Source organism: Pogoniulus pusillus, chromosome 35 (assembly GCF_015220805.1).
Source record: "Pogoniulus pusillus isolate bPogPus1 chromosome 35, bPogPus1.pri, whole genome shotgun sequence".
Classification (NCBI taxonomy): domain Eukaryota; kingdom Metazoa; phylum Chordata; class Aves; order Piciformes; family Lybiidae; genus Pogoniulus; species Pogoniulus pusillus.
In genome coordinates, this window is record NC_087298.1 from 2,252,941 (window position 1) to 2,280,163 (window position 27,223).

Here is a 27,223-nt window from a genome sequence, read left to right on the forward strand (position 1 = left end):
CACTTCTGTTCCAGTCTGCCCTGTCCTCCTTTGCTTTTCTGGGCTCTCCTACACAACCCTTTTGCTCTTTTCCTCTCTAAGATCTCTCTGCCAGTGGCATTTGCTCTGAAAGATGAGGAAGTACAAACTGAAGTGGGGGAGGAGGAGTTGTTAAGTTCCCAGGGATTAGATACTCTTGTAATGGGCCAAGAAGCCTTTGGTCATCTCCAAGGGCTTTTTTGTGTCATTTTTTTTCCTCTCTAACTCTATGCACTCCACTGCTGCTGCTTTTGGGAGCTCCCAGTGGTGATGCAGGCCAGTCCAGCCCATCAGTATCCAAAAAAAGGAGAGTTCCACTTGAGGACAGTTTCCCATTCTCCCCAAATTCCCCTTTAGCACCAACCAAATTAAAAGGTTACAGGGAATAAAACGAGTGGGAGCTTTTATTCGGTCTCCTGAATCCCAATGATTTAGTAAAGACCCCTCAAAGATGTGCACTGAAATGAGAGGGGGGAGGAAAACCCCAAACCAACAAGAAGTCTGCCAAGCTGTGCTTAGCTGAGCTCTAAAAGGTGTTTTTCTGTCTCTGCTAACAAGCTGTCAGGACGCTTAGAAAGCCTCTGGGGCTGGCCACGGTGAGTTGAACCTCCTCGGATTTTACTGTGGTCAATCTGGGCTTGGTTGGTGTTTGTCTGTCACTTTAGGAGGCAAATCTCTGTGAAGCATTGATGTTTCCTGAGGGACAGCTGTGTTGTGAGCAGCTCTTCAGGCAAGCTGGCAGAGTGTCCTCGGTGCTGTTTGAGATGGCAGCAGAGCTCCCTCCAGGCCTCGCTGCCAGAGCAGCGCTCGATGGATTTCAGCCACCGCATGATGGCTACGGCTCCTAGACCTGGGCTGAGTCTGTCCTCTTGCTGCTTGCTTGCTTGGGAAAGGTTTAGTTCTGCCATGGAAAAAAAACCACCGACACAGCTGTCACCTTCTGCCTTTCAGATCTATCTCTCCCAGACTCCTCTGTGCCCCAACCCTGTGTTTGACCTGATGCTGAAATGTTGGAGCAGGGATATCAAAGATCGTCCTACTTTTGACATGATTCACCACTTCCTGCTAGAACAGTTGGAATCAAACATTTGACTCCAGGAAGAGACAGACTGTTGAGAACAGGGTGCCTGTGGTGTCTCCTGGGCCTGTACCTCACGGGAAGATGGTCAGGCCACCTTGCTCTCCTCCCCTGACTGTGCCGCGTTTAGGTCGAGACGTCCATGGCAGCTGCTCATTCTCTTGGCCATGGTCTGACACGCAGGACCAGAGGATCTCACTTGGTTGAAAAATCATCTCCTCTTCTGAATCGTTTCCTGGGAATACTGTGAGAGGGATTTTTTAATAGGTACCCAAACACCTCCAGGGCAAAACCTTGAGGGGCTTGGAGCTCTCTCCTGAGCGGAAGAGAAAGCTACCGGCAGTGAGAGTGCTGCCACTGGAGAACAGACTTGGAGCGAAGACTTGAGTCTTCCAGAACTTTTCCATTGGCTCAAATGGAAGTCTTGTGCACATTAGCAGGTGTTTCTGTATGCTCTCGCTGCAGGCAAGCTGTAGTCAGAGCCTAGAAATGTCTAGAGCTAGGAGATGGTTGAAGGGACTTGAGAACTGACAAAGCATTTGGCAACCCTTTGGGAGTCACGGAGGATGCTGATACCCGAGTCCAAGGTCATGTTCTTCTCTTTTCCTGTGGTTGTTAAGCACTGCTTTTGTTCTGTATGTGCCTTCTCCCCACACTGGATTTTTAGGGTTTATTTTCTAGGGAAAAAAAAAACAAACAAAAAAAAAAAGGAGGAAAAAAAAAAGTTGCAAATGAATGTTAAAGGTCAGAGGAAGGTCAGGGAGGTTTGAAGATCTTCTTCTGGCCTGCAAATTAAGGCTAGGGTAGGGAGTTTGTATTGGAAAGTAGCTGATACTGTACTACTGTCATTATGTAGATTTCTTAGCCTAACAAACTTGTAGCCACAATGGACTGATGTGCAATTAACCCTGTAGGAGTACCCATTAATATGAGATCTCTAGGTCAGTGCTGTGCCATGTGCAGAGGGATCTGAGCTGTGCCCAGAGCAGGAGCTCGCAGGAGAGGCAGCGGAGCAGGGTCCGAGCTGTCCCCTGGCACACAATGCTCGCTGTGCCAGGGGCTCCTCAGGTCTGCAGCAGCAGGGTTGGTGCTATCAGGCAGGCAGATGCACTCCAGGCTCCTTGGTTGCCACGATCCAGTCTGGCAGTGGGAGATGGGACTGGCACATCCCCTTAGAGCGGCTCTGTGCCTTGGTCTGAAGGCTCCCCGCGCAGCACAGGGCCATCGCTCATTGAACTCGAGGCTGTTTCTCCTTTGTCCTGTCACAAACAGCTCATTCTCTGGAGGGTTTGAGAGGGCTCTGAAATCCACTTGGAGTGAGTTGGAGAATTCAGCTCCTTCTACAATAAATCCATTGTGGATTTACCAGGTGCCTAGGGAATACTCTGCTCTTCCCTCTCTAGTTGTTCAGCGAGCTGCTTAGGACCAAACGTTTCACGAGCTGAGGGAAGATGAAAGCTCAGCACTTGGCTTTTTTTTTAAGCAGCAGCCAGCAGAGTTTATCTTTCCAGTCAGGATCCTGAAGATAATTGGTTTCTCTTAGCCACAAGCCCAGGATGAATGTCTGCCTGTGCTCTCAGCCCTGCGAGAGGGCACTGCTGACAGGGGACTGGCAAAGCAGCTCCAGCGCCAGCAGAGCCTAAGTGGAAAGAAAATGATGCTTCTGGATTGGCAGCTCTCAGGATTCAGAGTGGGTTGGGGTGCAAGGGACCTTACAGGTCATCCAGTTCCAACCCCCTGCCATGAGCAGGGACACTTCCCACTAGCCCAGGTTGCTCAAGGCCTCACCCAGCCTGACCTTGAACACCTCCAGGGAGGGAGCATCCACAGCCTCCCTGGGCAGCCTGCTCCGGTGTCTCGCTGCTGGAGCATGGCATGACCACGTCTGCTCCCTGGGCACAGCAGTCTCCATCCTGAAGTTCCCCAGCTGCAGCTCCCTTGATGGGACTATGCCCAGACTGTCCTGCTGCAGACCCCATGTAGGGTTCCCCTGCCTGTCTGGGGGCATCTCCATCCAAGCTGGTCCTCTGAGCCGCCTTTACATGCTGAGGAGCTGGAGGGTCCAAGCCATCTCCTCTCCCTGGGAGGCCTTCAGGGGCTCAGGTGACTCTCACTCCAAGATGGGTATTTTTGTTCTCCTTTGCCCAGAGGGGCCTGGGGTGGGCTGCTGTTCCCTGTGTGTGTGTCTGGAGCTGGGTGACAGGAGACAAAGCCAGCGTGGTCCCTGCTGTAGCCTGCTGGGCGCTGGTGGCTTGGCCAAGCACACTTGATTGTATTTCTGGAGTATTTCTATCCTGCCTCAGAACATGGACCCAAGGAACCCTCAGCTGTGTGCCTGGGCTCCTGCACGTGGGCGTGGAGAGGAGCCAGAGTGCTGCAAGCTCACCTGGGTGGGCTTTCTGCTTCTCTGGGGTCAGGATGTGCTGTTCCTCCCTTGACATGTTGACAGGCGAAGTTGCTCTCCTATCAATAAATTCTAATGGTAACCTTGACAGAAAGGCATTTGCTGCTGTGGTGTTTCTAACCCAGGTGTCTGTGCTGAGGAGCAGTGTTTGGCTCTCTGACTCAGTAGCCCTGTGGGAGGTGTCACCCCCAGGTTTGAGGAAGGGGCAGCCACTGGCTGTGGCTGTTTAAAGGAGTGAGCTTTGATGGGAAGTGGTTTGGGTTGGTAAGAGACCTCCTAAGCTCATCCAGTCCAACCCCTCTGCAGTCAGCAGGGACATCTACCACAAGAGCAGTTGCCCAGAGCCCTGTTGAGCCTCACCTTTGACTATCTCCAGGGCTGGGCCCTCAATCACCTCCCTGGGCAACCTGTTTCAATGTTCCAGCAGCCTGATGGTGCAGTACTTGTTGCTAACATCCAATCTAAATCTGCTTTTCTCTAATCCTAAAACCATTACCCCTCACCCTATCACTCCAGGCCTTTGGAAACAGTCCCTCTGCAGCCTGCTGGAGATGGCCTGGGTGACCTCTGCTCTGCTCTGGAGCCTTTCAAGGCCCATCTGGATGTGTTCCTGTGTGACCTGAGCTAGACTATATGGTCCTGCTCTGGCAGGGGGGGCTTGGACTGGTTGAGCTCTTTGGCTCCCTTCCATCCCTTGACATCCTGTGAGCCTCTGATCCTCAGGAGGCTGCTGAGACCTGCTCCAGCCTGTGGTCATTGCTCTGTGCTGTGCCCAGGTGCTGCTGCAGGGAGCAGCTTTATTTCATGTTCACCCTCAGCTCAGAGGAAGCTGTGGGCTGGGCTCTGCCAGGCTGCTGCACAAACCACGGCACGAATGGCTTTGTGCTGGGGCTGCTCCTGAGGAACATCTGGCACTGCTGTCCCCAGGGCTGTCAGCCTTCAGGAAGCCTGACAGATGAGATAAAATCACCCTGCTCAGCCACAGTGTCCAGGTGGGAGGACAAAAAGACCTGTCCAGAGCTGTGTGCTGCAGCTGGAAGTGCTGTCAGGTACTGACAGAGAATCATAGAATGGTTTAGGTTGGAAGGGACCTCAGAGCTCAACCAATTCCAACCACCTGCTGTAGGCAGAGACACCTCCCACTAGAACAGGTTGCTCAAGGCTTCATCCAGCCTGGTCCTGAACACCTCCAGGGAGGTTGTGGAGCACAGAAGCACCCAATATGATCTTTGATCACATTGGGTGCTTCTGTGCTCCACAGCCTCCCTGGGAAACCTGTGCCAGTGTCTCAGCACCCTCAACCTGTGCCACTGTCTCACCACCCTCACTCGTGGTGGAACATCCAGTTTCAATCTCCCCTCTGCCACTTCAAACCCATTCCTGTCAATAGTCCCTCCCCAGCCCTCCTGTAGCCCCCTTCAGATCCTGGAAGGCCACTCCAAGGTCTCCTCCAAGCCTTCTCTTCTCCAGCCTGCAGAGCCCCAACTTTCTCAACCTGTCCTCACAGCACAGCTGCTGCAGCCCTCTGAGCATCCCTGCTCTGACATTACTCCTGGCAGCATCACAGAGGTCTCCTGGGTGACCACACCATTCTGCATCTCCTGTCACCCACTCCCACCACCCAGAGCTGCTGCTTGGCCATGGCAGCTCCCAAGGAGAACAGCCTCTTCCCTCTCAATCCTTACTACATCCCTGGGTAAGTTCTGAGGTTCCTCCAACCTGCCTGTTCATTGCCAATGCAAATGTCTCCAGCAGCAGTTGTGATTCATCATCTTTGGGGTGGTTTTTAAAGGCACCATTAAATATTCCACCTAGCAGCCCTCTGAAGGAGACAGGGCTCCAGGATAAGAAGCACCACCTTAAAAGAAGGGATAATGAAAGACCACACTCAGGGTAAAGTCAAAAATGGTTCTTTTTTTCCCTTCCCCTCTTCCCCCTTTTTTTTCCTGTTTGTTTTAAGCTGCCAAATGTTCCCAGGGCTGCTGTGCAGGGTTTGGCTTCCAAAGTGTCACCATTTTTGCACTGAGGATGTTTGGAAATCTCCTTTGAATTAAATGTTTGTGTAGCCATGATCCACTCCAGTGGCAGGGGCTGCAGCCCACTCCTGCTGCTGCATCCCAGCTGCTCGGAGCAGTGGGGGACTGTGGCCATTGGGGCTCTAGTTCATAGAATCACAGAAGGGGCTGGGCTGGAAGGGACCTTCAAGATCATCCTCTTCCAATCCCCTGCCACAGGCAGGGACACCTCCCACCAGCTCAAGGCTTCATCCAACCTGGTTTGGAACACCTCCAGGCAGGGAGGAGCCCCAGCCTCCCCGGGCAACCTGTGCCAGTGTCTCCTCACCCTTACTCTCAACAATTTTTGCCTCATCTCCACTTTGAAGCTTCAATCCTTTGCCCCTCATCCTGTCACTTGTTAGCCCCTGTAGAAAGTCCCTTCCTGGCTCCCTTGTAGGCCCTTTCAGGTACTGGAAGTTACATTTTTCTCAAAGGTTTTTGCTGTGCTCTCCTCTAAAGGCTTGGGGGAAAGCAGCTAAGCTGGCATGGGTCAGAGGTGATGAGTTATGGGTTAAAAGGGAAGACTCAGACAGAACTGGACAGGTTTTGTGGTAGAGGTTGTCTGGGGTTCTCTGGTGACCTGTCCCATGGCACATTAAATGGCCTGGGAAGGGCTGGGTGGCCTGAGGAAAGCAAGCTTCAGATGGGTCATACCAGACTCTAGAATGGTCTGCTTTGGAAGGGACCTGAGAGCTCATCTCGTTCCAGCCCTCTTCCCATGGGCATGGACTGCCACTAGACCACCCTGAAGGTAGTGCTGGAGAGCATCGGGAGGATCTGCCAGGCTGGAGGGGTTGGTGGCAGAGCAGGCTCCAGGCCTGCACACCCTGAGCAGCTGCAGGAGCAGCACATGTCTGGGCAGGAGGCAGAGAAAGGGAGGAGCAGGACTCTTCCTCGGCGTGCTGCTGTGGTGGGAATCAGATCCACCCTTCCCGCTGCAGCCACAGGCAGGGCTTCCTCCATCACTGCTCCCCAAACCTTCCACCCTCACCTAAGCTCTGGGGGCAGAGGCTGTACCATGGCTTTGCCTTGCTGCAGCTGTCTGGGGGAGGTGAAGTCACCCTGTGTGTGTCACCCTGCTGCAGCTGTGGGCTGGCAGCTGCTTGGGAAAGATGAGTAACAGCAAGGAGAGAGCTGTGGCCAGGCTTGCACCTCCCAGAGCCTTCCTCTGCTCAGAAGCAGCTCCAAGCCCCTGTGCTGCCAGAGCAGCTGTGGCTGCTCCTCTCTGGGCTGGTGCTTTGGCCATTGAAGGCAAGAGGAGGAGGAACCAAGTTCTGCTGCTGCAGTTTGCAAGGCTGTGCAGGCTCATTGTGTCAAGCCCCAGAGGAAGCCCTCCTAGGCAGTGAGGGTGCTGCTTTGCATCTGGTTTGGGTGAAGGAGCAGAAGGAGCTGCCAGAAGGACAGGACTGGAGCCCAGGCTCTGCTGCTGGCAGCACTGGGGTGCTGGTGGCAAGAGGAAGGTGTCACAGCACCATGTCTCACAGCTGCCCCACAGGCCCTACCTGGCCTTGCTGGTGAACCTGTGACCGTGGGGGGCACCAAAGCTGGTTGCTGTCACTCGATGGTCGTGCCCAGGGCTTTGACAATGCCACTGCAGTGCACAGGAGCCTTACAAAGCCAAAGCTTGTGTGGGATAGTTTGGGAAGGGCTTGGCACACAGGAGGAGTGCTGGGCACAGCTGTGCCTGCCTCCTCTTGGCTTGGAGAAGCTGGGGAGAGTGTGGAGCAGAGTGAGCCTGGGGAGTGGCCAGGGGAGAGGTTTGGCTGTGAGGAAGTGAAGTGCAGCAGGGCTGGCTGAGGCTTGTCAAGGAGAGACAGGGACCTGCTGGAGAGTCCAGTGCAGAGCCACCAGGATGAGTGGGGGACTTGAGCATCTCCCCTGTGCAGAGCCTGAGAGCCCTGGGGCTGCTTGGTCTGGAGAGGAGAAGGCTGAGAGGGGACCTGAGCAATGTGCACAGACAGCTGAGGGGTGGGGGGCAGTGCCTGAGGCCAATCTCTTCTGGGTGCTCAGCAGCAATAAGCCAAGGAGCAGCAGCTACAAAGTGGAGCAGAGAAGGTTCCAGCTCACCATGAGGAGAAGCTTGTGTGGTGTGAGGGTGCTGGAGGCCTGGAGCAGGCTGCCCAGAGAGGCTGTGGAGTCTCCTGCTCTGGAGACCTTCAAAGCCTCCTGGCTGCATTCCTGTGTGCCCTGCCCTAGGGGCTGCTGCTTGGCAGGGAGCTTGGACTGGCTGAGCTCTGGAGGTGCCTTCTGACCTCTCAGGTTCTGTGACTCGGATCCTGCCCCTGCTCAGCAGCGAGGTGTGAGAGCAGCAGCTGCAGCACAGCATCAGAGGCTGCCTCTGCCCGCCTGGTCGGGCACCAAGCCGCGGAAGCACAGAGAGCCCTGCTGTGACCGGGCTCTTCCCCGGGCTCTTCCCCGGGCGCTGCGGCTCTCCTCGGCAAGGCTTTGGATCCTCTCGGTGGCAGATCCCTGCCCCGGGACTTACTCGCCCCAGCTTTTCGCATCGCTTCCCTTTGAATTGCTGCCGAACGAGCTCCTTCCTCAGCCCTGCCATTATTCCGTGCGTGGTCAGCATCCCTGCAGCCATCCCCTAATGAGCCAGGCTGGGGCAGCTGTGCCCTTGCTCAGCGTTATGCTCCTGCCGGAGCTTCCCTGTGTTGCAAGACTCCTGGAAGATCAATGGGGATGAGCCACCAAGCTCCTGCAGCAGCTCCTGGGAGAGATCCTGCATGCAAAGCAGGGAGGACTTGGCAAGTGCAAACGCAGGGCTCTGCTCGCTGCTGCTTCGAGCACTTGGGAGGGAAAGCATTTACTCAGCACCTTCTGATGCTCACTGCCTGGCCTCAGCTAGGCAAAGGGCTCCCTGATGGAGCAGTTTTGTCTGTCCAGAGAGATGAAGGTGCTCAGAGGGCTGCAGCAGCTCTGCTCTGAGTGAGGACAGGCTGAGAGAGTTGGGGCTCTACAGGCTGGAGAAGAGAAGGCTTGGAGGAGACCTTGGAGTGGCCTTCCAGGATCTGAAGGGGGCTACAGGAGGGCTGGGGAGGGACTATTGACAAGGTCTGGGAATGAGAGGAGGAGGAGGAATGGGTTTGAAGTGGCAGAGGGAAGATTGAAACTGGATGTTTCACCACGAGTGAGGGTGGTGAGACACTGGCACAGGTTGAGGGTGGTGAGAGCCTGGCACAGGTTTCCCAGGGAGGTTGTGGAGCACAGAAGCACCCAACGTGATCAAAGATCACGTTGGGTGCTTCTGTGCTCCACAACCTCCCTGGAGATGTTCAGAACCAGGTTGGATGAATCCTTGAGTGATCTGTTCCAGTGGGAGGTGTCCCTGCCTACATCAGGGGGTTGGAACTGGCTGAGCTTTGAGGTCCCTTCCACCTGACCCATTCTATGTACGTTGCAACTGGCAGCTCTACCTGTGGTGCAAAGACATCAGCATCAGGACCTCTGGTACTGGGAATTCCTAACGGCTCTGATCTGTGCTGGGGGGGGAGGTGCTTAGGAGCAGAGCCAGAGCACCCTGAGCCCTACCAAGGAGTAGTGGAAAAGGACTCTGCTGTTCCACACCCTGCACAAGGGTCCCAAACCAAGGGGTGATGTTTGCTGCTGGGGCTGAGCAGCTACCTGCCCACTCCAGGGTGGGTACAGAGCAGGGGGGGGATTGCTGGGTACCAGCAGGGAGTTCTGCTGATGGTCGAGTTTCAGTGGTGCAAAAGGGCCACTGGGAGCATTCCCTGTGACTCGCTGAGGTTTAGAGCAGGGAGAGGGCTGCCAAACTCCAACCCGGAGGCGTGTTTAAGTGGAATGATGCTTTAGCTGGGGGCTGTCCAAGTGCCTGCAGCCCAGGCTGTGCTCCTGCTCTAAGCTCGCCCAGCTGCAGATGCTGCCTGCGCCACACCCCGCTACCTGCTGCTGTGTTCCTCCAGCCTGTGCCTGTGCGCACTCAGAGCTCCAGGAGACAGGTTCCACGCTGCTGTGTGAACACACGACAGGTGTGCAAGCACACAGACAGGTGTGCAAACACACACACAGAGGTGTGCTAGCAAGCACAGACACAGGTGTACAAACACACACAGGGGTGTGCAAAAACACACACAGGTTTGCAAACACACACAGAGATGTGCAAACACACTCAGAGGTGTGCAAACACACACAGAGAGGTGTGCAAACACACACAGAGAGGTGTAAAGCAAAACACACACTCATGGGTGTGCAAACACAACCACGAGTGTGCAAACACTCCCAGGGGTGTGCAAACACACACAGAGAGAGGTATGCAAACACACCCAGGGGTGTGCAATCACACAGACACACACAGGGTGTGCAAACACACCCAGGGTGTGCAATCACACACACACACACAGAGGGTGTGCAATCACACACACACACACACAGAGGAGTGTGCAATCACACACACACACACACAGAGGAGTGTGCAATCACACACACACAGAGGGTGTGCAATCACACACACACACGCAGGAGTGTGCAATCACACACACACATACAGGGTGTGCAATCACACACACACAGGGTGTGCAATCACACACACACACACACAGAGGTGTGCAATCACACACACACACACACAGGGTGTGCAATCACACACACACACACACAGAGGTGTGCAATCACACACACACACACACACAGAGGTGTGCAATCACACACACACACACACACAGGGGAGTGCAATCACACACACACACACAGGGGAGTGCAATCACACACACACACACACACACACACAGGGGAGTGCAATCACACACACACACAGAGGTGTGCAATTACACACACACACACACGCAGGGTGTGCAATCACACACACAGAGGTGTGCAATCACACACACACACACATGCAGGGGTGTGCAATCACACACACACACACACACAGGGTGTGCAATCACACACACACACAGGGCTATTGAATCACACACACACGCAGGGCTATTGAATCACACACACACGCAGGGTGTGCAATCACACACACACACACAGGGGAGTGCAATCACACACACACACAGAGGTGTGCAATTACACACACACACAGGGGGTGCAAACACCTGGCTCCACGTCGAGCCACACACAGCAGCCGCCGCAAGCCCTTCCCTGGGCTCAGGCGCCCCAGGCTGTGCCCTTCCCAGCCCTGCTGCGCCCCGGCCGTGGCCTTTCCCAGCGCCTCGGGCAGGCTGTCCCCCCCCCGGGGCACCTCCTCGCCTCAGCCAGAGCTCTCTTTCGGTTCTCTCCGCAGCTACGAGGGCTTCGTGCCCCAGTACAAGTACCGGTTCGGAGAGACCTACGGCAGGAGCACCTACCGGCTGCTGACCGAGCCGGGGGTCGGGCGCAGCCCTCGCTCCTTGCTGGCGCCGCTGCGCCCGGAGAAGTTCCTGGAGGACTTCAGCGGCTCCAAGCATGGCACCCAGGGGTACCCCCCCGGGCCGGCAGGTGAGCAGACCCCAGGGCTCAGCCCTGTGCCAGGGCAGGCTCTGCCAACCATCGCGGGGGCAGCAGGGGCTGTGCCCACCCCGCCTGGCTGCGGGGAGCAGCTGGGATGCTTTCCGCCCGGCGAGCCTAGCCCTGGACCCCTGGAGAGCAACGCCAGGCCCTGGGGCTTCTCCTGTGGGCGTCTGCTGGGGTGGAGAGCAGAATTTTAGCTCCCAGGCTGGCTTCAGTGATTCACAGATTCATAGAATGTCCGGAAAGGACCTCGAAGGTCATCTCTCTTCCTCCTCTCTCTCACTCCCTCTCTCTCTTCCTCACTCTTCCTCTCTCTTCCTCCTCTCTCTTCCTCTCCCTCTCTCTTCCCCCCTCTCTCTTCCCTTTCTCCCCTCTCCCTCTCCCTCTCCCTCTCCCTCTCCCTCTCCCTCTCTCTTCCCTTTCTCTCCTCTCTCTCTCCCTCTCTCTTCCCTTTCTCTCCTCTCCCTCTCCCTCTCTCTTCCCTCTCCTCTCCTCTCCTCTCCTCTCCTCTCCTCTCCTCTCCTCTCCTCTCCTCTCCTCTCCTCTCCTCTCCTCTCCTCTCCTCTCCTCTCCTCTCCTCTCCTCTCCTCTCCTCTCCTCTCCTCTCCTCTCCTCTCCTCTCCTCTCCTCTCCTCTCCTCTCCTCTCCTCTCCTCTCCTCTCCTCTCCTCTCCTCTCCTCTCCTCTCCTCTCCTTATCCCTTCCCCCTCTCCCTCTCTTTTCCCCCTCTCCTGACTGCCCCATCCCCTCCATCAGACACCAGGACATCCTCATGTAGATTCCCAGCACCAGGAATTTGCAGGAATCTCCTACCAAGTCCCAGCCCTTCTGGTCCAAAGCAGGGCAGAGCAGCAGCTGCACCATGATCCTTGGCCAGTCAGATGCCACAGATGCTCAGTGGCAGCAGGTCCTCTCCTGGCTGAATGCAGGAGTGATGTGCCCAGGTGGGGTCTGGGTCTTCACTTCTCTGGGGGTGGCCACACCTAAGGGATATTTTCCCATTTCTCACTGGGGCTTTGGGCTGTGTAAGCTGCTGGCAGACTTCAGGCCTCTCTGTTCCTCCAAGCCCTGTTTCCCAGCATCCAGGTCTTCTCCACTGGATCCAGGGGGTGTTTACAGGCTTCATTCCTGGACATTTGCATTTCCTTGCTCTAAAACGTGGGTAGGATGGACCCAACCAACCAGTTGGCCTGGCTGCTCTCTCTCATTATCCTCTCCTCATGCTTGTTCTCTCTTCAGCAGCCTTTACATCCCTTGCCAGCACTTGCAGCTGGAGCTCAGGTTTGCTGCCCCTTGGTGAAATGCTGCAGTGTGGGCACAGGGAGCACTTTGCCCTGCTGGCAGCTCTCCATCGCCAGCGCCTGCTGCTCACAGAGCCACAGAATGGTCTGAGTTGGAAGGGGTCTCAAAGCTCAGCCAGTTCCAACCCCCTGCCTTGGGCAGGGACACCTTCCACTAGCCCAGCTTGCTAAAGACCTCATCCAACCTGGCCTTAAGCACCTCCTGGGAAGGGACATCCACAACTCCCTTGGGCAACCTGCACCAGTGTCTCCCCACCCTCACCCTAAAGCACTTTGGTGAGCAACCCCTAGACCCCCTCACTGCAAACTGCCTGGCATCCTTCTGGGCCTTTGACATGATGGGTTCCAAGAGCTCCTGGCAGTGCTGAGTTGTGAGGCTGCTGTCAGCAAACTCAGTCTGAGGACCTTTTCTCAGGCTCTGGTGTTGACAAAGCCTTGCTGAGGGTTTCTGTCAGTGGAATCCCATCTTGGTGTCTAGCTCAGCAGTGAGGTCAGGCTCTGCTGGGTGGGGCTGTCAGCTTGGGTCGTGCTGCATCTCCAGCTGTGGCTGTGTTGGCATCAAAGGGTCATGGCACAGACCCAGTGTGCAGGTGCCTGCTCCCAAGGCAGCTGGGCTGAAATGTGGGTGCCTACTCAAACTCAGAGGGCTCCCCTGGCTTTTAACTCAGTGCACACTGTGAGCCTTCCTGGGGCCTGCAAAGCCCAGGGTCATGAGAGCGAGCTCAGTGGAGTTCTCAAGTTCAGAGCAGCTCCATTTCTCCTCCTTTGGTTTGCAGGATGGTAAGAGAAGGGTAAGTACAATCCTCTCATCGATCATGAAGGAGATGTCTCAAGACAAACCTGCTTTAAACTTGGATTGCCAATCCCAAGCACCAACATAGCCTGGGCAGTGACTGCTTGAGAGCAGCCCTGAGGAGAGAGACTTGGGGGCTCTGGTGGAGGAGAAGCTCAACAGGAGCCAGCAGTGTGCACTTGCAGCCCAGAGAGCAACCAGAGCCTGGGCTGCAGCAGCAGCAGTGTGGCCAGCAGGGCCAGGGAGGGGATCCTGCCCCTCTGCTCCACACTGCTGAGACCCCACCTGGAGTCCTGCATCCAGCTCTGGAGCCCCTGGGACAAGAGGGCTGTGGAGATGCTGGAGAGTGTCCAGAGCAGGGCCAGGAGGATGCTCAGAGGCTGCAGCAGCTCTGCTGTGAGGAGAGACTGAGGGGGTTGGGGTTGTTCAGTCTGGAGAGGAGGAGGCTCCCAGGTGACCTTCTTGTGGCCTTCCAGTGTTTTAAATGGGCTAACAGGAAAGCTGGGGAGGGACTCTTTAGGCTGTCAGGGAGTGATAGAACTGGGGGGGGAATGGAGCAAAGCTGGAAATGAGTAGATTCAGACTGGGTGTTAGGAAGAAGTTGTTCAGCATGGGAGTGGTGAGAGCCTGGCACAGGTTGCCCAGGATGGTAGTGGAAGCCTCATGGCTGGAGGTGTTTGAGGCCAGGCTGGCTGAGGCTGTGCGCAGCCTGCTCTAGGGTAGGGTGTCCCTGGGCATGGCAGGGGGGTTGGAAGTGCATGATCCTTGTGGTCCCTGCCAACCCTCTCTGATTCTATGATTCTGTGGCTGAAAAACCATTTCCATCAAGGGTTTGTCTTTATGTTGTTGCTGGCCTGGCCAGCTCTTGCTAACCCAGCTGCAGAGCCTGTCTGTGCCTCCCAGTTATGCACAGGCTGGGGAGCTTCTGATCCAACATTAAGCACATTACAAACCCAAGGTTTATACTCTTGCTGTAGAACCAGAGAACTGTTTGGGTTGGAAAAGCTCTCTAAAGGTCACTGAGTCCAACCAGCAGCCCAGCACCACCATGGCCACTAAACCATGGCCCCAAGTGCCATGGCCACAAGTTTCTTGAGCACCTCCAGAGATGGGGACTCCACCACCTCCCTGGGCAGCCTCTGCCAATCTCTGACCACTCTGGCACCTCATCTCCAACCTAACCCTCCCCTGGCACAATTTCAGGCCCTTTCCATCTCCTGAGACTAGGCAGAAGAGCCCAACCCCCACCTCACTGCAACCTCCTCTCAGGGAGCTGCAGAGAGCAATGAGGTCTCCCTCAGCCTCCTCCACACTGCACACCCCCAGCTCCCTCAGCTGCTCCTCCCTAGCCTTGTTCCAGCTTGGTTGCAGAAAGGATAAGTTTTGCTTCCCACAGGTTGAGCTGGGCTGGGTTGTACCTGCCCAGGACTCTCCTGAGATGAAGCCCTGAGCCAGGGCAGTGCCTCCTCCCTGGGGCTTTGCACTGTGGTGTGGATGTCCACCAAACACGAGCAGCTCAGGGGAAGGCAGCAATGACCACAGGGCTGAACAAAAGTGGCCTGTGAGAACAAAACTGGGCTGAGCTGGGCTGGTTCAGCAAGACAAGGCTGCTGCAGTCACAGTTCCCAATGAGGAGAAGGCTGCCGTGGGGCATGGGAGTGAGCACTCCACAAGCACTATGGAGGGGGGCATGGGAGTGAGCACTCCATAGGCACTATGGAGGGGGGCATGGGAGTGAGCACTCCATAGGCACTATGGAGGGGGGCATGGGAGTGAGCACTCCATAAGCACTATGGAGGGGGGCATGGGAGTGAGCACTCCATAGGCACTATGGAGGGGGGCATGGGAGTGAGCACTCCACAAGCACTATGGAGGGGGGCATGGGAGTGAGCACTCCACAAGCACTATGGAGGGGGGCATGGGAGTGAGCACTCCACAAGCACTATGGAGGGGGGCATGGGAGTGAGCACTCCACAAGCACTATGGAGGGGGGCATGGGAGTGAGCACTCCATAAGCACTATGGAGGGGGGCATGGGAGTGAGCACTCCACAAGCACTATGGAGGGGGGCATGGGAGTGAGCACTCCATAGGCACTATGGAGGGGGGCATGAGAGTGAGCACTCCATAGGCACTATGGAGGGGGGCATGGGAGTGAGCACTCCATAAGCACTATGGAGGGGGGCATGGGAGTGAGCACTCCATAGGCACTATGGAGGGGGGCATGGGAGTGAGCACTCCATAAGCACTATGGAGGGGGGCATGGGAGTGAGCACTCCATAAGCACTATGGAGGGGGGCATGGGAGTGAGCACTCCACAAGCACTATGGAGGGGGGCATGGGAGTGAGCACTCCATAGGCACTATGGAGGGGGGCATGGGAGTGAGCACTCCATAGGCACTATGGAGGGGGGCATGGGAGTGAGCACTCCATAAGCACTATGGAGGGGGGCATGGGAGTGAGCACTCCATAGGCACTATGGAGGGGGGCATGGGAGTGAGCACTCCATAGGCACTATGGAGGGGGGCATGGGAGTGAGCACTCCATAAGCACTATGGAGGGGGGCATGGGAGTGAGCACTCCACAGGCACTATGGAGGGGGGCATGGGAGTGAGCACTCCATAAGCACTATGGAGGGGGGCATGGGAGTGAGCACTCCATAAGCACTATGGAGGGGGGCATGGGAGTGAGCACTCCATAGGCACTATGGAGGGGGGCATGGGAGTGAGCACTCCATAAGCACTATGGAGGGGGGCATGGGAGTGAGCACTCCATAGGCACTATGGAGGGGGGCATGGGAGTGAGCACTCCATAGGCACTATGGAGGGGGGCATGGGAGTGAGCACTCCATAAGCACTATGGAGGGGGGCATGGGAGTGAGCACTCCACAGGCACTATGGAGGGGGGCATGGGAGTGAGCACTCCATAAGCACTATGGAGGGGGGCATGGGAGTGAGCACTCCATAAGCACTATGGAGGGGGGCATGGGAGTGAGCACTCCATAAGCACTATAGAGGGGGGCATGGGAGTGAGCACTCCATAGGCACTATGGAGGGGGGCATGGGAGTGAGCACTCCATAGGCACTATGGAGGGGGGCATGGGAGTGAGCACTCCATAGGCACTACGGGGGGGGGCATGGGAGTGAGCACTCCATAAGCACTATGGAGGGGGGCATGGGAGTGAGCACTCCACAAGCACTATGGAGGGGGGCATGGGAGTGAGCACTCCATAAGCACTATGGAGGGGGGCATGGGAGTGAGCACTCCATAGGCACTATGGAGGGGGGCATGGGAGTGAGCACTCCATAGGCACTACGGAGGGGGGCATGGGAGTGAGCACTCCATAGGCACTATGGAAGGGGGCATGGGAGTGAGCACTCCATAGGCACTATGGAGGGGGGCATGGGAGTGAGCACTCCACAAGCACTATGGAGGGGGGCATGGGAGTGAGCACTCCACAAGCACTATGGAGGGGGGCATGGGAGTGAGCACTCCATAGGCACTATGAAGGGGGGCATGGGAGTGAGCACTCCATAGGCACTATGGAGGGGGGCATGGACCTCACTCCTGGCACAGAGCACGAGGCTGGAGGTGTCTGTCAGAGCTGGGGAGCCACATCCTGAGGTAGCTTTAAGGGAAGCCTGATGGAAGTCACCAGGCTCAGCTGTCCCTGCGGAGTGCCCAGCCATAGGGCTCTGTCCTGTGGTCAGAGCAGAGAGCTGTAACCCAGCCTGGCTGTGGTGCTGTGGTCTCACAGCAGATCCTTTCCTCAACAAGCAGCAGTGAAGCCAGTGCAGGAGCTCCTAGGAAGGCTGCTTGGGGTGTGAAAATGCCATGGGTGGGGCTCTTTGATTGTGCTTGGACTGGGCTTCAGTCTTCCCATGCCGCCTGGCTTCTTGGATGGGGCTGCTGGCACTTGCAGAGTCCATTCACACAGAATCACAGCACCACCCAGGCTGGCACAGCCCCCCAGGAGCACCAAGCCCAACCCAGAGCCCTGCTCTACAAGACTCACCTTAAACCACAGCCCCAAGCACCACATCCAAACCACCCTGAAACACAGCCAGGCTGGGGGACTCCAGCACCTCCCTGGGCAGCTCATTCCAGTCCCTGACCACTCTCTCCAGGAAAAACTTCTTCCTAACGTCCAACCTAAACCTCCCCAGGCTCAGCTTGAGGTCCCCCTCTCCAATTCCCTGTGAGCAGAGCCCAGCAGCAGCCTCTACACAATGTCCCTGCAGGCAGCTGCAGACAGCAATGAGCTCTGCCCTCAGCCTCCTCTGTTTCACACTGCCCATCCTCAGCTCCCTCATTCTCTCCTCATCAGATTTATGCTCCAGCCCCTTCACAGCTTCCTTGCCCTTCCCTGGACCTGCTCCAGCACCTCCACAGCTCTCTTGTGTTGCAGTGCCCAAACCTGAGCACAATACTCAAGGTGTGGCCTCACCAAAGCCGAGTCTAAGGGGACAAAGTTCATGCCCCATGGGATGCTGTTGGCCTCCAGGCTCCTTTGCTTTGCTCCAGAGGGTGTTGTGGGCACTGGGAGCCAAAGTGATGGGAATCCCTCACCCTCCTTTGGCCACTCCTCCTTAACTCAGCCTCTGTCCTACAGGGTACTTCCCTTATGAGAAGGCTGGGGCTGCAACAGCCATTCCTGAGCAAGTCCTAGGGCCAAAGCCTCTCCTGCCATGGCCAGAGGCAGCAGAGGAGGAGATGGTGATGAAGCACATGGACCCCGTGCCTGAGCACCACCCAGGTGACTACGTCCCAAGGACACGAGAGCCCCGAGGAGAGCCACGGAGCACTTCCCAGCATCCTGACTCAGAGGGGACAGAGCTAAGCCCAGCCTGGGGCCAGGGGCAAAGGTGTGGGGCTGGCCAGCTCGGTGGGGCCTTGGCAGGAAGCACAGTGGTAGGTGCTCGTGGGTGGCAAGGGAGGGAGGAGGTGTGGGGACTGGTGGGCATGGAAAGGATGCCCTTGGCCAGGGGTGTGAGGAGGGAGTTTGGTGTGGGTGTAGATGGCAAGGAGGGAAGGTTCAGTGGTGTGCAGAGAGCCAGCAAAGGCATCAACCTTCTGAGCAGCAGCAAATGCTCACAGCTGCAGGAATTGTTCTAGCATTAATTACTCTTCCAACCAGAAAGGCTTAATTGCTTCATTTGCTTGAGCTGTAGCTGCCTGGCCCAGGCACTGGATCTGGCACTGCTCTGTGCTCTGCAGCCAGGTCTGTGCTTCCTTCAGCTAACCTGGTGAGCCTGGCACTGCCCTCCTCCTCCTCCTCTGCCCCAGGCAAAAGCTCTCCTGGCACCTGTGGTTGCCTGCTGGGTTCCTGACCCACTGTAACAGTGCTGCCACCTCTTTGCCACTAACCTTATCCCTTGCTGGGACCCAAGCACTGGGATTTGCCCCTGGAGCTGGGCACTGGCTTGCACAGCACCACTGGTATCACCCAGTGCCAACATCTTTGAGCTTCTTACTTCTTCTGGAGCCGGAGCCAGCACTGGCCACGGCCAAGGCTCTGCAAATCCCCTCAGGCAGAGATTAGAGGTTTGACGTGGGGAGTCAAAAGCTGCCTTGGATCTAAATCCCAAGGGTCACTCCTGCCCCTTGCTCTGAGAAGCAGCTTTGTGAAGGAGCTCAGTGCCCTCAGCTGCCTTGTTCTCCGTGGGGGTGCTGCAGAACCCCTGTGCCCGGAGCTCAGCCCTGAGCTGGCTGCCAGCAACTCCTGCAGCCAGCAAGAAGTGGAAATGGCAGCTGCCATTCACAGGTCCTGTCAGTTGCCATTCACAGGTCCTGTCAGTTGCCATTCACAGGTCCTGGCAGTGATTTCAGCACTGCAGCCACGGGAGGACATTGCTCTTGCTGGTGTTGATTGTGTCCCTGTTTCCATTCCAAGCCTGTGGAAATGGAGGCTGTGGCTCTGCCCAAGCTGGCTGGAGCTGTGGATGTGGAGCAAGACCTTCGTTTACCAAAACTGGATGTACCAAACCTGATCCAGCAGAAAGTCATCTCAGGTAAAAACCAGGCAGGTGATGCACAGCTCAAGTCCAGCCCAGAAGAAATCATCACCTCCCTTCTCCTCCTGGGGACACCTCAGACGCCTTTGCCACCCACTCCAGCCCTCAGGGATGGAAACTGCCCCCACCCCTCTCCTTGTGAGGGTGTTTCTTTGGGATGCTGCCACCCTCACAGATCCCACACCGAGGCACAGATGACCACGGGTGGGTGAAAGGGTTGCAGGAGCCACCTCAGCTCCCCACAGCTGTGGGGGCAGGCTCAGAAATGCTCCAGGAATCAAGGAGGGAGGTGCCATGGGCTCTGCACCAACTCCTCCAGCTGCTGAGGTGGGTATTTAGCTTCTAAACCCACAAAGCTTCCCTGGGTGCCCAGATCAGCACACAGTGCTGCTTTGCACCATCACAAGTGTAGACTCCTCTGCCTTGCAAGGAGCTGCACTCTGGGATGTTGCCACTTGCACCAGACGAGGCATCCCCTGCAGGCAGGACAGTCATAGAGTGGGCTCAGTTGGAAGGCATCCTCAAAGCTCATCCAGTCCAACCCCACCCCTGCAGTCAGCAGGGACATCCTTCACCAGAGCAGGTTGTCCAGAGCCTCACCTTGAATATCTCCAGGGCTGGGGACCCAACCACCCCCCTGGGCAACCTGTTGCAGTGTTCCACTACCCTCATGGTACAGAACTTGTTCCTAACACCCAGCAATGACAAAGGATGAGGCAATGGACTCCTCCTGGATGGGTATGACACATGGGAGAGGAAAATTTGTTCTGCAGTGGGCCCAAAGAATACAGAATTCACTGCTTTCAGATGCAGGAGGCAAAGTCCTCTCTCTGCAGCATCATTTTGGGCAGAGTGAGGTCTGGCTGCTTCTAAGCTGTACCTCAGTTTGACATAGTCTTAGACTTGATCTAGGTTCTGCCTAGGGATTGGTGATAATTTGTTGGATGAGTAGGGAAAATGAGGCAGAAAAGTTGGACACATGGTTGTGAAGGTTGTTTGGTCTCTTCTGCCAGGCAACAAGGGGACACAGTCTCAAGTTGTGTCAGGGGAGGTTGTGAAGTCTCCTTCTCTGAAGCCTTTCCAGCCCTGTCTGGATGTGTTCCTGTGTGACCTGCACTAGATTCTATGGTCCTGCTCTGGCAGGGAGGGTTGGACTGGAAGATCTCCAGAGGTCACTCCCAATCCCTAACATCCTGTGACCCTGTGGCTCCTCTGGGCTGCAGTCCTGCAGGGCAGCAGCTGTGCATAGGAGTGGTGGGGTTGGGTTCTTCTGCCAGGCACCCAGCAACAGAACAAGGGGACACAGCCTCAAGCTGTGCCAGGGCAGGTCTAGGCTGGATGTTAGGAGGAAGTTTTTGGCAGAGAGAGTGATTGGCATTGGAATGGGCTGCCCAGGGAGGTGGTGGAGTCTGTGTGGCTGGAGGTGTTGAAGCCAAGCCTGGCTGGGGCACTTAGTGCCATGGTCTGGTTGCTTGGCCAGGGCTGGGTGCTAGGTTGGGCTGGCTGAGCTTGGAGGTGTCTTCCAGCCTGGTTGATCCTGTGATTTATGAAGCCCTGACTGTGTGTTAGACATGGGAGAGGACATGACAGAGCTGTTGATGGAAAGAAAAGGCTGTGAGAAAATGAAATGTTTCTTCTGCACCTCGTGGAAACCACCAAAGAGCAGCTCAGCCCCTTGGGTCTTCCTTGGCAATCATGAGAAAAGACTTTCAGAAAGGATCCTTCACATTTAAGAGTCACTTTGGCAGTTGAAATGAGTAAATGGCTCCTTCCTCTACTTGCCAAGTGATTGTGCCCCTGCACTCACGTGGAAGTGGTTGTCCCCCTGTACTTGGCCAGGTCTCAAATCATGAGTTCAGTTTTGGGGCCCTCACTCCAAGAAGGACATTGAGGGGCTGGAACAGGTCCAGAGAAATCAGCAAAGCTGGGGAAGGGTCTGGAGAACAGAGCAGGTGAGGAGCAGTTGAGGGAACTGGGAGTGGATAGCCTGCAGGAGAAGAGGCTAAGGGCAGACCTCATTGTTCCCTACAGCTCCCTGAGGGGAGGCTGCAGCCAGGTGGGGGTTGGTTTCTTTCCCCAAGGAACAAGAGCAGGATGAAAGGGAATGGTTTCTAAATGCACCAAGGGGAGGGTTAGGTTGGACTTGAGGAACAATTTCTTCTCCAAAAGGGTTGTCAAGCCCTGGCCCAGGCCAGCCAGGGCAGTGGTGGAGTCTCCATCCCTGGAGGGGTTTCAAAGCCCTGCAGATGTGGTGCTGAGGGCCCTGGTATGGTGGTGGACTTGGCAGTGCCAGGCTAATGACTGACCTCAGGGATCTTGGAGGTCTTTTCCAACCTTAATGGTGCTATGATTCTGTGATTCCAGACTGGAGGATGTCCATATGGGAGCTGTGCTCTCAGGCAGAAGTTGTCCTCTCTTGTCTGCAGGCTACACTGGCTTCATCCCTCGCCTCTGCTGGGTCCACGGTGCCAGCTACCTCCAGGCGGTGAAGGAGGCGATGAACGAATTTGACCAGCTGCAGGTAAATGATACCCACACATCTTATTTCAGCAGTAAGACCTGTGCCAGCAAGGTGCTGAGGCACTGGAGCAGGCTGCCCAGGGGCTACAGGAGAGACTTTTCACAAGAGCTTGTAGAGACAGGGTGAGGGGGAAATGGCTTTGAGCTGGGAGAGGGGAGAGAAGGAAGAACTTCTTGAGAGTGAGGGTGGGGAGACACTGGCACAGGTTGCCCAGGGAGGGTGTGGATGCCCCCTGAATGGAGATGTTCAAGGCTTTGAGCAACCTGGGCTGGTGGGAGGTGTCCCTGCCCGTGGCAGGGGGGTTGGCACTGGATGATCATGTCCCTTCCAACCCAACCCATCCTATGCATCTCTGCTGGTGGTGTTGCTTCACCAGAGGCTTCACATCCAGCAGCAGTGTTAGGAGTGGGGATTGTTAGGTACCAGGGAAATAAAATGCTCTTAGGAAACACACTGACAAGAGTCAGGAGCAATTCACTTCTGTAATTTGTTTCCTTGGGACATTAAGGGAGGCTGGATGAGGTTCATAAAAGGATTAAGCAAATCTATTGAGGGCTGGGTCAAGGCTGGAGATTAAAAATGTTGCTCTGAGTGCAGAATTACAGCATGCAACTGTCTGTGCTTCCCTGCTGCAGTCCCTGCCTGGATGGCAGTGCTGGGTGGCTCCCTGGTTGCTTGCATCTTTTCCTGTGTTGTAAGGATTTTTTCCTTCGCTGACGTAATTTGTCTTAAAGGGATCAGGATCCTCCTCCTCCTCCTTTGGGGAAGGAAGCAGAAATGCCCCTACTGAAAAACTACCTTGTGCCCTCGCTGCAAGATCTCCCATATAATCCCCTCCCATGTAATCCTCCTACGCGGGAGGATGAGATCCTTCCCACAGCAGTCAACAGTTTTGCATTCCAGCAGGCAGGATGCAGTGAGATCCCTGGGATGCATCTCCGGGATGCAGCCGCCTTGCCGGTCCAGATGAGGGCTGGTGTGGCACAGCTCATTCAAAGCAGGTTACAAGGCTTACGGTCAGCAGGATTCGCTGCAGTGCCTTTGTGCTTGAGCCTGATGCAGAGAAAATCCTGCTGTAGAGGATGCCCAGCTCGCAGGGAGCAGCTGCGGAGCAGTGACTCAGCGCGCAGAGCAAGCAGGGCTGCCAGCGCTGGTGGCAGCCTCCTGCTCCGGCTCGGATGGGTTTCCCTCTGCTGGCTTCCTCACCTTCTCCTTCTGCTCTTAACAGGGATTGGAACGAAGCAAACAGAGCAAACCCCGGGGGTTATCAAAGCTTAATTCCTTAGGAGAGCTCTGCCGTGCAGGACATGGGCAAGGGAAGTGTGGCTCCATCAGGGGGCTTGGCAGCATCCAGGCTCGCTGAGGTTGGCTGCAGCACGTCAGGAGGCTGAGGGATGCTGAAAGCATGTTAAACCCCCACTACACAGCGTTCCTCTCTAAGATGGCTTCTGACTTCAAGCCACTAAGCTTCGGCCCTAAATCTCTGTTGCCCTCGGTTACACAGGGGGATGTGCCACGGCTCAGTGCTCGCTGCCTGCGGCAGGCAGATCCGCGCAGCCCTCTGGCTCCGGCGCTGCGCGGAGCTCCGGCGGCAGCCGCACCAGCGCCAGCCACCAAATGGTGCCCTGGCCCCGCAGTTGGCTCAGCTCCATGAACCCGGTCAGGATGTGTGCCAAGGAAGGTGGCACACAGCTTTAGGGACAGCTTGAGGGGTTTGGTCATTGTGGAGATGTGTGTGTTTGAGGCCAGGCTGGCTGAGGCTGTGGGCAGCCTGCTCTAGGGTAGGGTGTCCCTGGGCATGACAGGGGGGGGTTGGGACTGGCTGATCCTTGTGGTCCCTTCCAACCCTGGCTGATTCTAGTCTGTTCTATAAAGCTGCAACATCCATCCTCCAGCACAGCCTCTTGTCCGTGTCTGATGGTGGAGGGCAAGGACACCTTCAGGAGCTGATTTGCAGCCTCCCCTCAGTCAGTGCTCCCTGAACCTTCCTGTTCCGCCTGCCTTGCTGACTGCTAATGGCTAATCATTGTCCATGGGGCTCATGGCAAACCAAAGCCACCCAGAGGGCCAAACCACAGCACAGATGTGCAGAAGCAGATGAGGCACAGCCCAGACTCCTGCAGATGCTGCTGGCGCATACATCGAGCAGCAGGCACCTGGGACCTGGGGATGGTGCCCAAAGGTGGTGGGCACAACTCAGGCTGTAGAGATCCTGAACACTATGCCCAGGTCAGAAGCTGCTGTGTGCAGCTGAAGCAGTCCATAAGGGAAGTGCTGTCAACCTGCCAGCAGCAGACCTCCAAATTAGAAGCACACCAGGGCTGGGAAGAGAGCTGCTGCACATTGCTTTGGGTGTTTCCTTTACTGCAGAGTCGAAGCACATGGCCTTGGTGACAGCAGAAGGGTTTAACTTTAACTCTGCTGTGGTGTTGGGCTTCTTTGTTTTGCAGCTGTCAGAAAGGAGCCCAACCTGCAGCCCTGGCAAGAGATATCCCCGCTCCTACCTGCCCAAGAACAAAATCTACACCAGTGCTGGGCTGATACCTTTCTACACAGGCTTTGTACCAAGTGAGTTTATCAGCTGAGAGAAAGGGAGAGTCACTAATGCTAATCAGTGAGGAAGCCACCAAGAAGATCAAAGGGCTGGAGCACCTCTCCTGCAGGGACTGTTCAGCCTGCAAGAGGCTCCAGGGAGTCCTTAGAGCAGCCTTGCAGTACCTGAAGGGGCTACAGGAGAGCTGAGGAGGGACTTTTGACAAGGGCTTGTGGTGACAGGACAAGGGGTGGTGGCTTCAGACTGGAAGAAGCTGGATTTAGGTTTGACATTAGGAAGAAATTCTTCCCCAGGAGGATGGTGAAGCCCTGGAACAAGTTGCCCAGAGAAGCTGTGGAGGCTTCAACCTTGGAATTGCACAAAGCCAGGTTGGATGAGGCCTTGAGCAGCCTGGGCTAGTGAGAGGTGTCCCTGCCCATGGCAGGAAGTTGGAGCTGGATGATCTTTACAGTCTCTTCCAACCCAACCCAGTCCATGATTCATTAGGCAGCTCTGCTATTGGCTGTGGTGTTGCAGTACTCAACATTACTGAAATGCTCCACATGGGCAGCGGACTTTTTGCTGCTCTGTGCCAAGGTGCTGGAGCTGTGCCAGCCCCTGCCTTGCTGCAGGAGCCCATCCATCACTCTCACTTCTGGCCTGGGCTTGTGTAGGACATTCCTCTGGTTGCCACTCACCACCTCCTGCTAAAGCAGAGGAGGCTCAGTAACACCTGCCCAGTAAAGAGCTGTGTTACAGTTTCTTCACTGGGAAGAGTCTACTCTCTCTAAAAAAAGAGACAGGAGTCCAGCAGAGGCTACAAAGATGCTGAGGCTCTGAAGCCTCTCTGTGAGGAGCAAAGTCTGAGAGCCCTGGGGCTGGTGAGACTGCAGAAGAGCAGCCCCAGAGGCGACCTGAGCAATGCAAGGGGAAATGTGGGTGGCAAGAGGCTGGGGCCAGACTTTGTCAGTGGTGCCCAGTGACAGGACAAGGGGCAGTAAGCACAAGCTGAACCCAGGAGGTTCCATCTGAAGATGAGGACAAACTTGTTTGGTGTGAGGGTGCTGGAGGCCTGGAGCAGGCTGCCCAGAGAGGTTGTGGAGTCTCCTTCTCTGGAGAGCTTCCAAAGCCATTGTGCTCCTGAGCAAGCTGCTGTGGGTGCCCCTGCAGGGGGCAGGGGGTTGGACTGGATGAGCTCCAGAGGTCCTTGCCAACCCTGCCATGCTGGGACTCTGGGATACGAAGCAGCTGGGAAAGCACAGTAAGCAGTGAGTTGGTGACAGCCAAGCAGTGGCTAAGCAGTGGCTGCCCTTCAGCCTTGTCAGCTCTTGGTGGTGCCTGAAAAGAGAGGTCTGAAGAGATGTGCAGTGTTGTGTGTTGAGGGGCAGGAAAGAACCAAACTCACAGCTTGTACTTCATGTAACACAGAGGAGAGAAACTGCAGAAGGCACCAAACCTGTTAGAAATACTGGCAGAGAGAAGCACCCTGGGGCTGTAGCTTGGCTCAAAGCTGAGAACACAGAGGCAGTGAGCAGGGCTTGTTCCAGGGGCATGGCAATGCCAGGAGGTGAAAACAAGACTTAATGCACAGCTGGGCAGCAGGAGCTTGGGGGATGGTCCACAGGAGATGGAGAATGGTGAGGCTGGATGGGCCTGCCCAGCACAGGTGAAAAGAACTAAGCTCACTTTGGCTGCTGTGCCCACTGCTGCCCTCAGGACGTGGCAGGGAGAGGCTGTGGGCACACTGCACAGAGCTGTAGCCTCCAAGCTCAAGCCCCATGGAGAGGAGATGTTGTGAACCTGAGGGTAAGCTAAGCCCTGCTGTTAATGCCTGTGTAGTGGCCTCTCTCCATGAGCCTCCAGACGGCAGGGAGAGCAGTCAGGGCTCTTCAAACAGCTGTGCCCAAAAGGGTGCTTGGGAGGGCACTGTCCAGCCCTTGGTGACTGGTAGGTGACAAACCAGCTTCAGTGTAAGGGAAAGGAGGAGAGAATAAACCAAACAAACCTAAAGTCGGGGCCAAGAATCAACTGCTTCAAGTCTTACCTCACTTTAAGTCATCCCTTCACCTCCTAAGGTGTTCTCCTGTGGAGGTTTGGAACCAGCCCCAGACGACTCCCCCTGCCCCAAGAGCCACGAGTTGGTGCAATCTGACCTCCTCCAACCAGTCTGACCCTGGAAGGAGAAGCTGACTTTTGAGACAGCAGAAAGAACCCCAAATCAGTTATGATCAAGGGCAGTGACCAGCATCTCTCCAGCAGGAATGCTGCCTGCCATCTCCTGCTGCCCAGCTGCTCAGGGATGGCTGTGTCACTTTTTCCCAGCAAAAACTTGCTAAGGGTTTCCATGAGGTAAAACAGTGCAGTTTGGCACAGGGCATTCAGCTCTGCTGCACAAACACCCAAGTGATGTCGTTTCAAAACTTCCAAGCACTGATTTTAATCAGGGGCTCCACAAACATGGGAGTGTCACTTGTCCTCAGCAGCAGGCACACTGCAGCTTGTCACAGCTGTCCCCAAGGCTCCTGTGTGACAGGCCACAGCTCCCTGCTGAGTAGCTGCAGTGATCAGCCAGGGTCTAGCCCAGCTCATCTTCTGACAAACACCTGCCCACACCAGTGTAGCCCAGGCAGCTGGGTCAAGCTACAGGTCAGACGCCCACATCTGAACCACTTCCATCACAGCCAGGAGAGCTGCTCAGCCCCTGCTGAGCAAAGCCTGTAACAGGAGTCCAGAGGCAGGTAGCTAAATTTAGACACAGCTCAGAGCTGAATTCCATCCTCCCTGTGAGGTACATCCCCACCCCACCACCACCCTTCAGCATGAAGCCATACCAGAGAATTCCTTCCATCCCCACACCACCAGGACTGCCAGGGACACAAGCAAGAGGCATCCTCTTTGCTGGCAGGCAGGGAGAGAAGCAGGGCTGCCCTGGGTGAGGTGCAGAGCTCATCCTAAGCCCACTGCCTCTTCTTCTCCCCCCAGAGCTCCGAGACACCTACGCACTCACCTTTGGGGACGGCACCCGAGCAGCTTACCACAAGAAATAA

The 27,223-nt window shown here is 56.0% G+C and overlaps 2 protein-coding genes across 7 annotated transcripts in view; both read left to right on the forward strand.

Moving 5' to 3' along the window:
- LOC135190299 (discoidin domain-containing receptor 2-like) overlaps positions 1-3,594 on the forward strand; it is an 87,127-nt gene extending 83,533 nt beyond the window's left edge. For 5 of the 6 annotated variants that reach the window (XM_064171515.1, XM_064171511.1, XM_064171513.1 and 2 more), the window contains one exon: positions 970-3,594. In XM_064171515.1, coding sequence (XP_064027585.1) covers positions 970-1,110 — 141 coding nt within the window. In that variant the 3' untranslated portion in view covers positions 1,111-3,594. Of the gene's footprint in view, positions 1-576; positions 615-969 lie in introns of all 6 variants that reach the window. The other variant, XM_064171516.1, reaches the window with a different exon arrangement.
- Positions 3,595-5,140: 1,546 nt separating this feature from the next.
- On the forward strand, positions 5,141-27,223 carry CIMIP2A (ciliary microtubule inner protein 2A). The gene is made up of 7 exons (XM_064171660.1): positions 5,141-5,196; positions 10,812-11,005; positions 17,721-18,019; positions 19,002-19,119; positions 21,549-21,643; positions 24,094-24,211; positions 27,159-27,223. Exons 1-7 carry the CDS (start codon positions 5,141-5,143, stop codon positions 27,221-27,223), a joined length of 945 nt encoding a protein of 314 aa, XP_064027730.1.

Excerpts from the sequence above, each read along its gene's own strand:
- CIMIP2A (XM_064171660.1), top strand. The coding sequence starts at position 5,141 with ATGGCAGCTCCCAAGGAGAACAGCCTCTTCCCTCTCAATCCTTACTAC. Across the intron at positions 5,197-10,811 it reads AATCCTTACTACATCCCTGG|CTACGAGGGCTTCGTGCCCC; the intron begins GTAAGTTCTGAG and ends TTCTCTCCGCAG. Across the intron at positions 19,120-21,548 it reads CCAGCAGAAAGTCATCTCAG|GCTACACTGGCTTCATCCCT; the intron begins GTAAAAACCAGG and ends TCTTGTCTGCAG.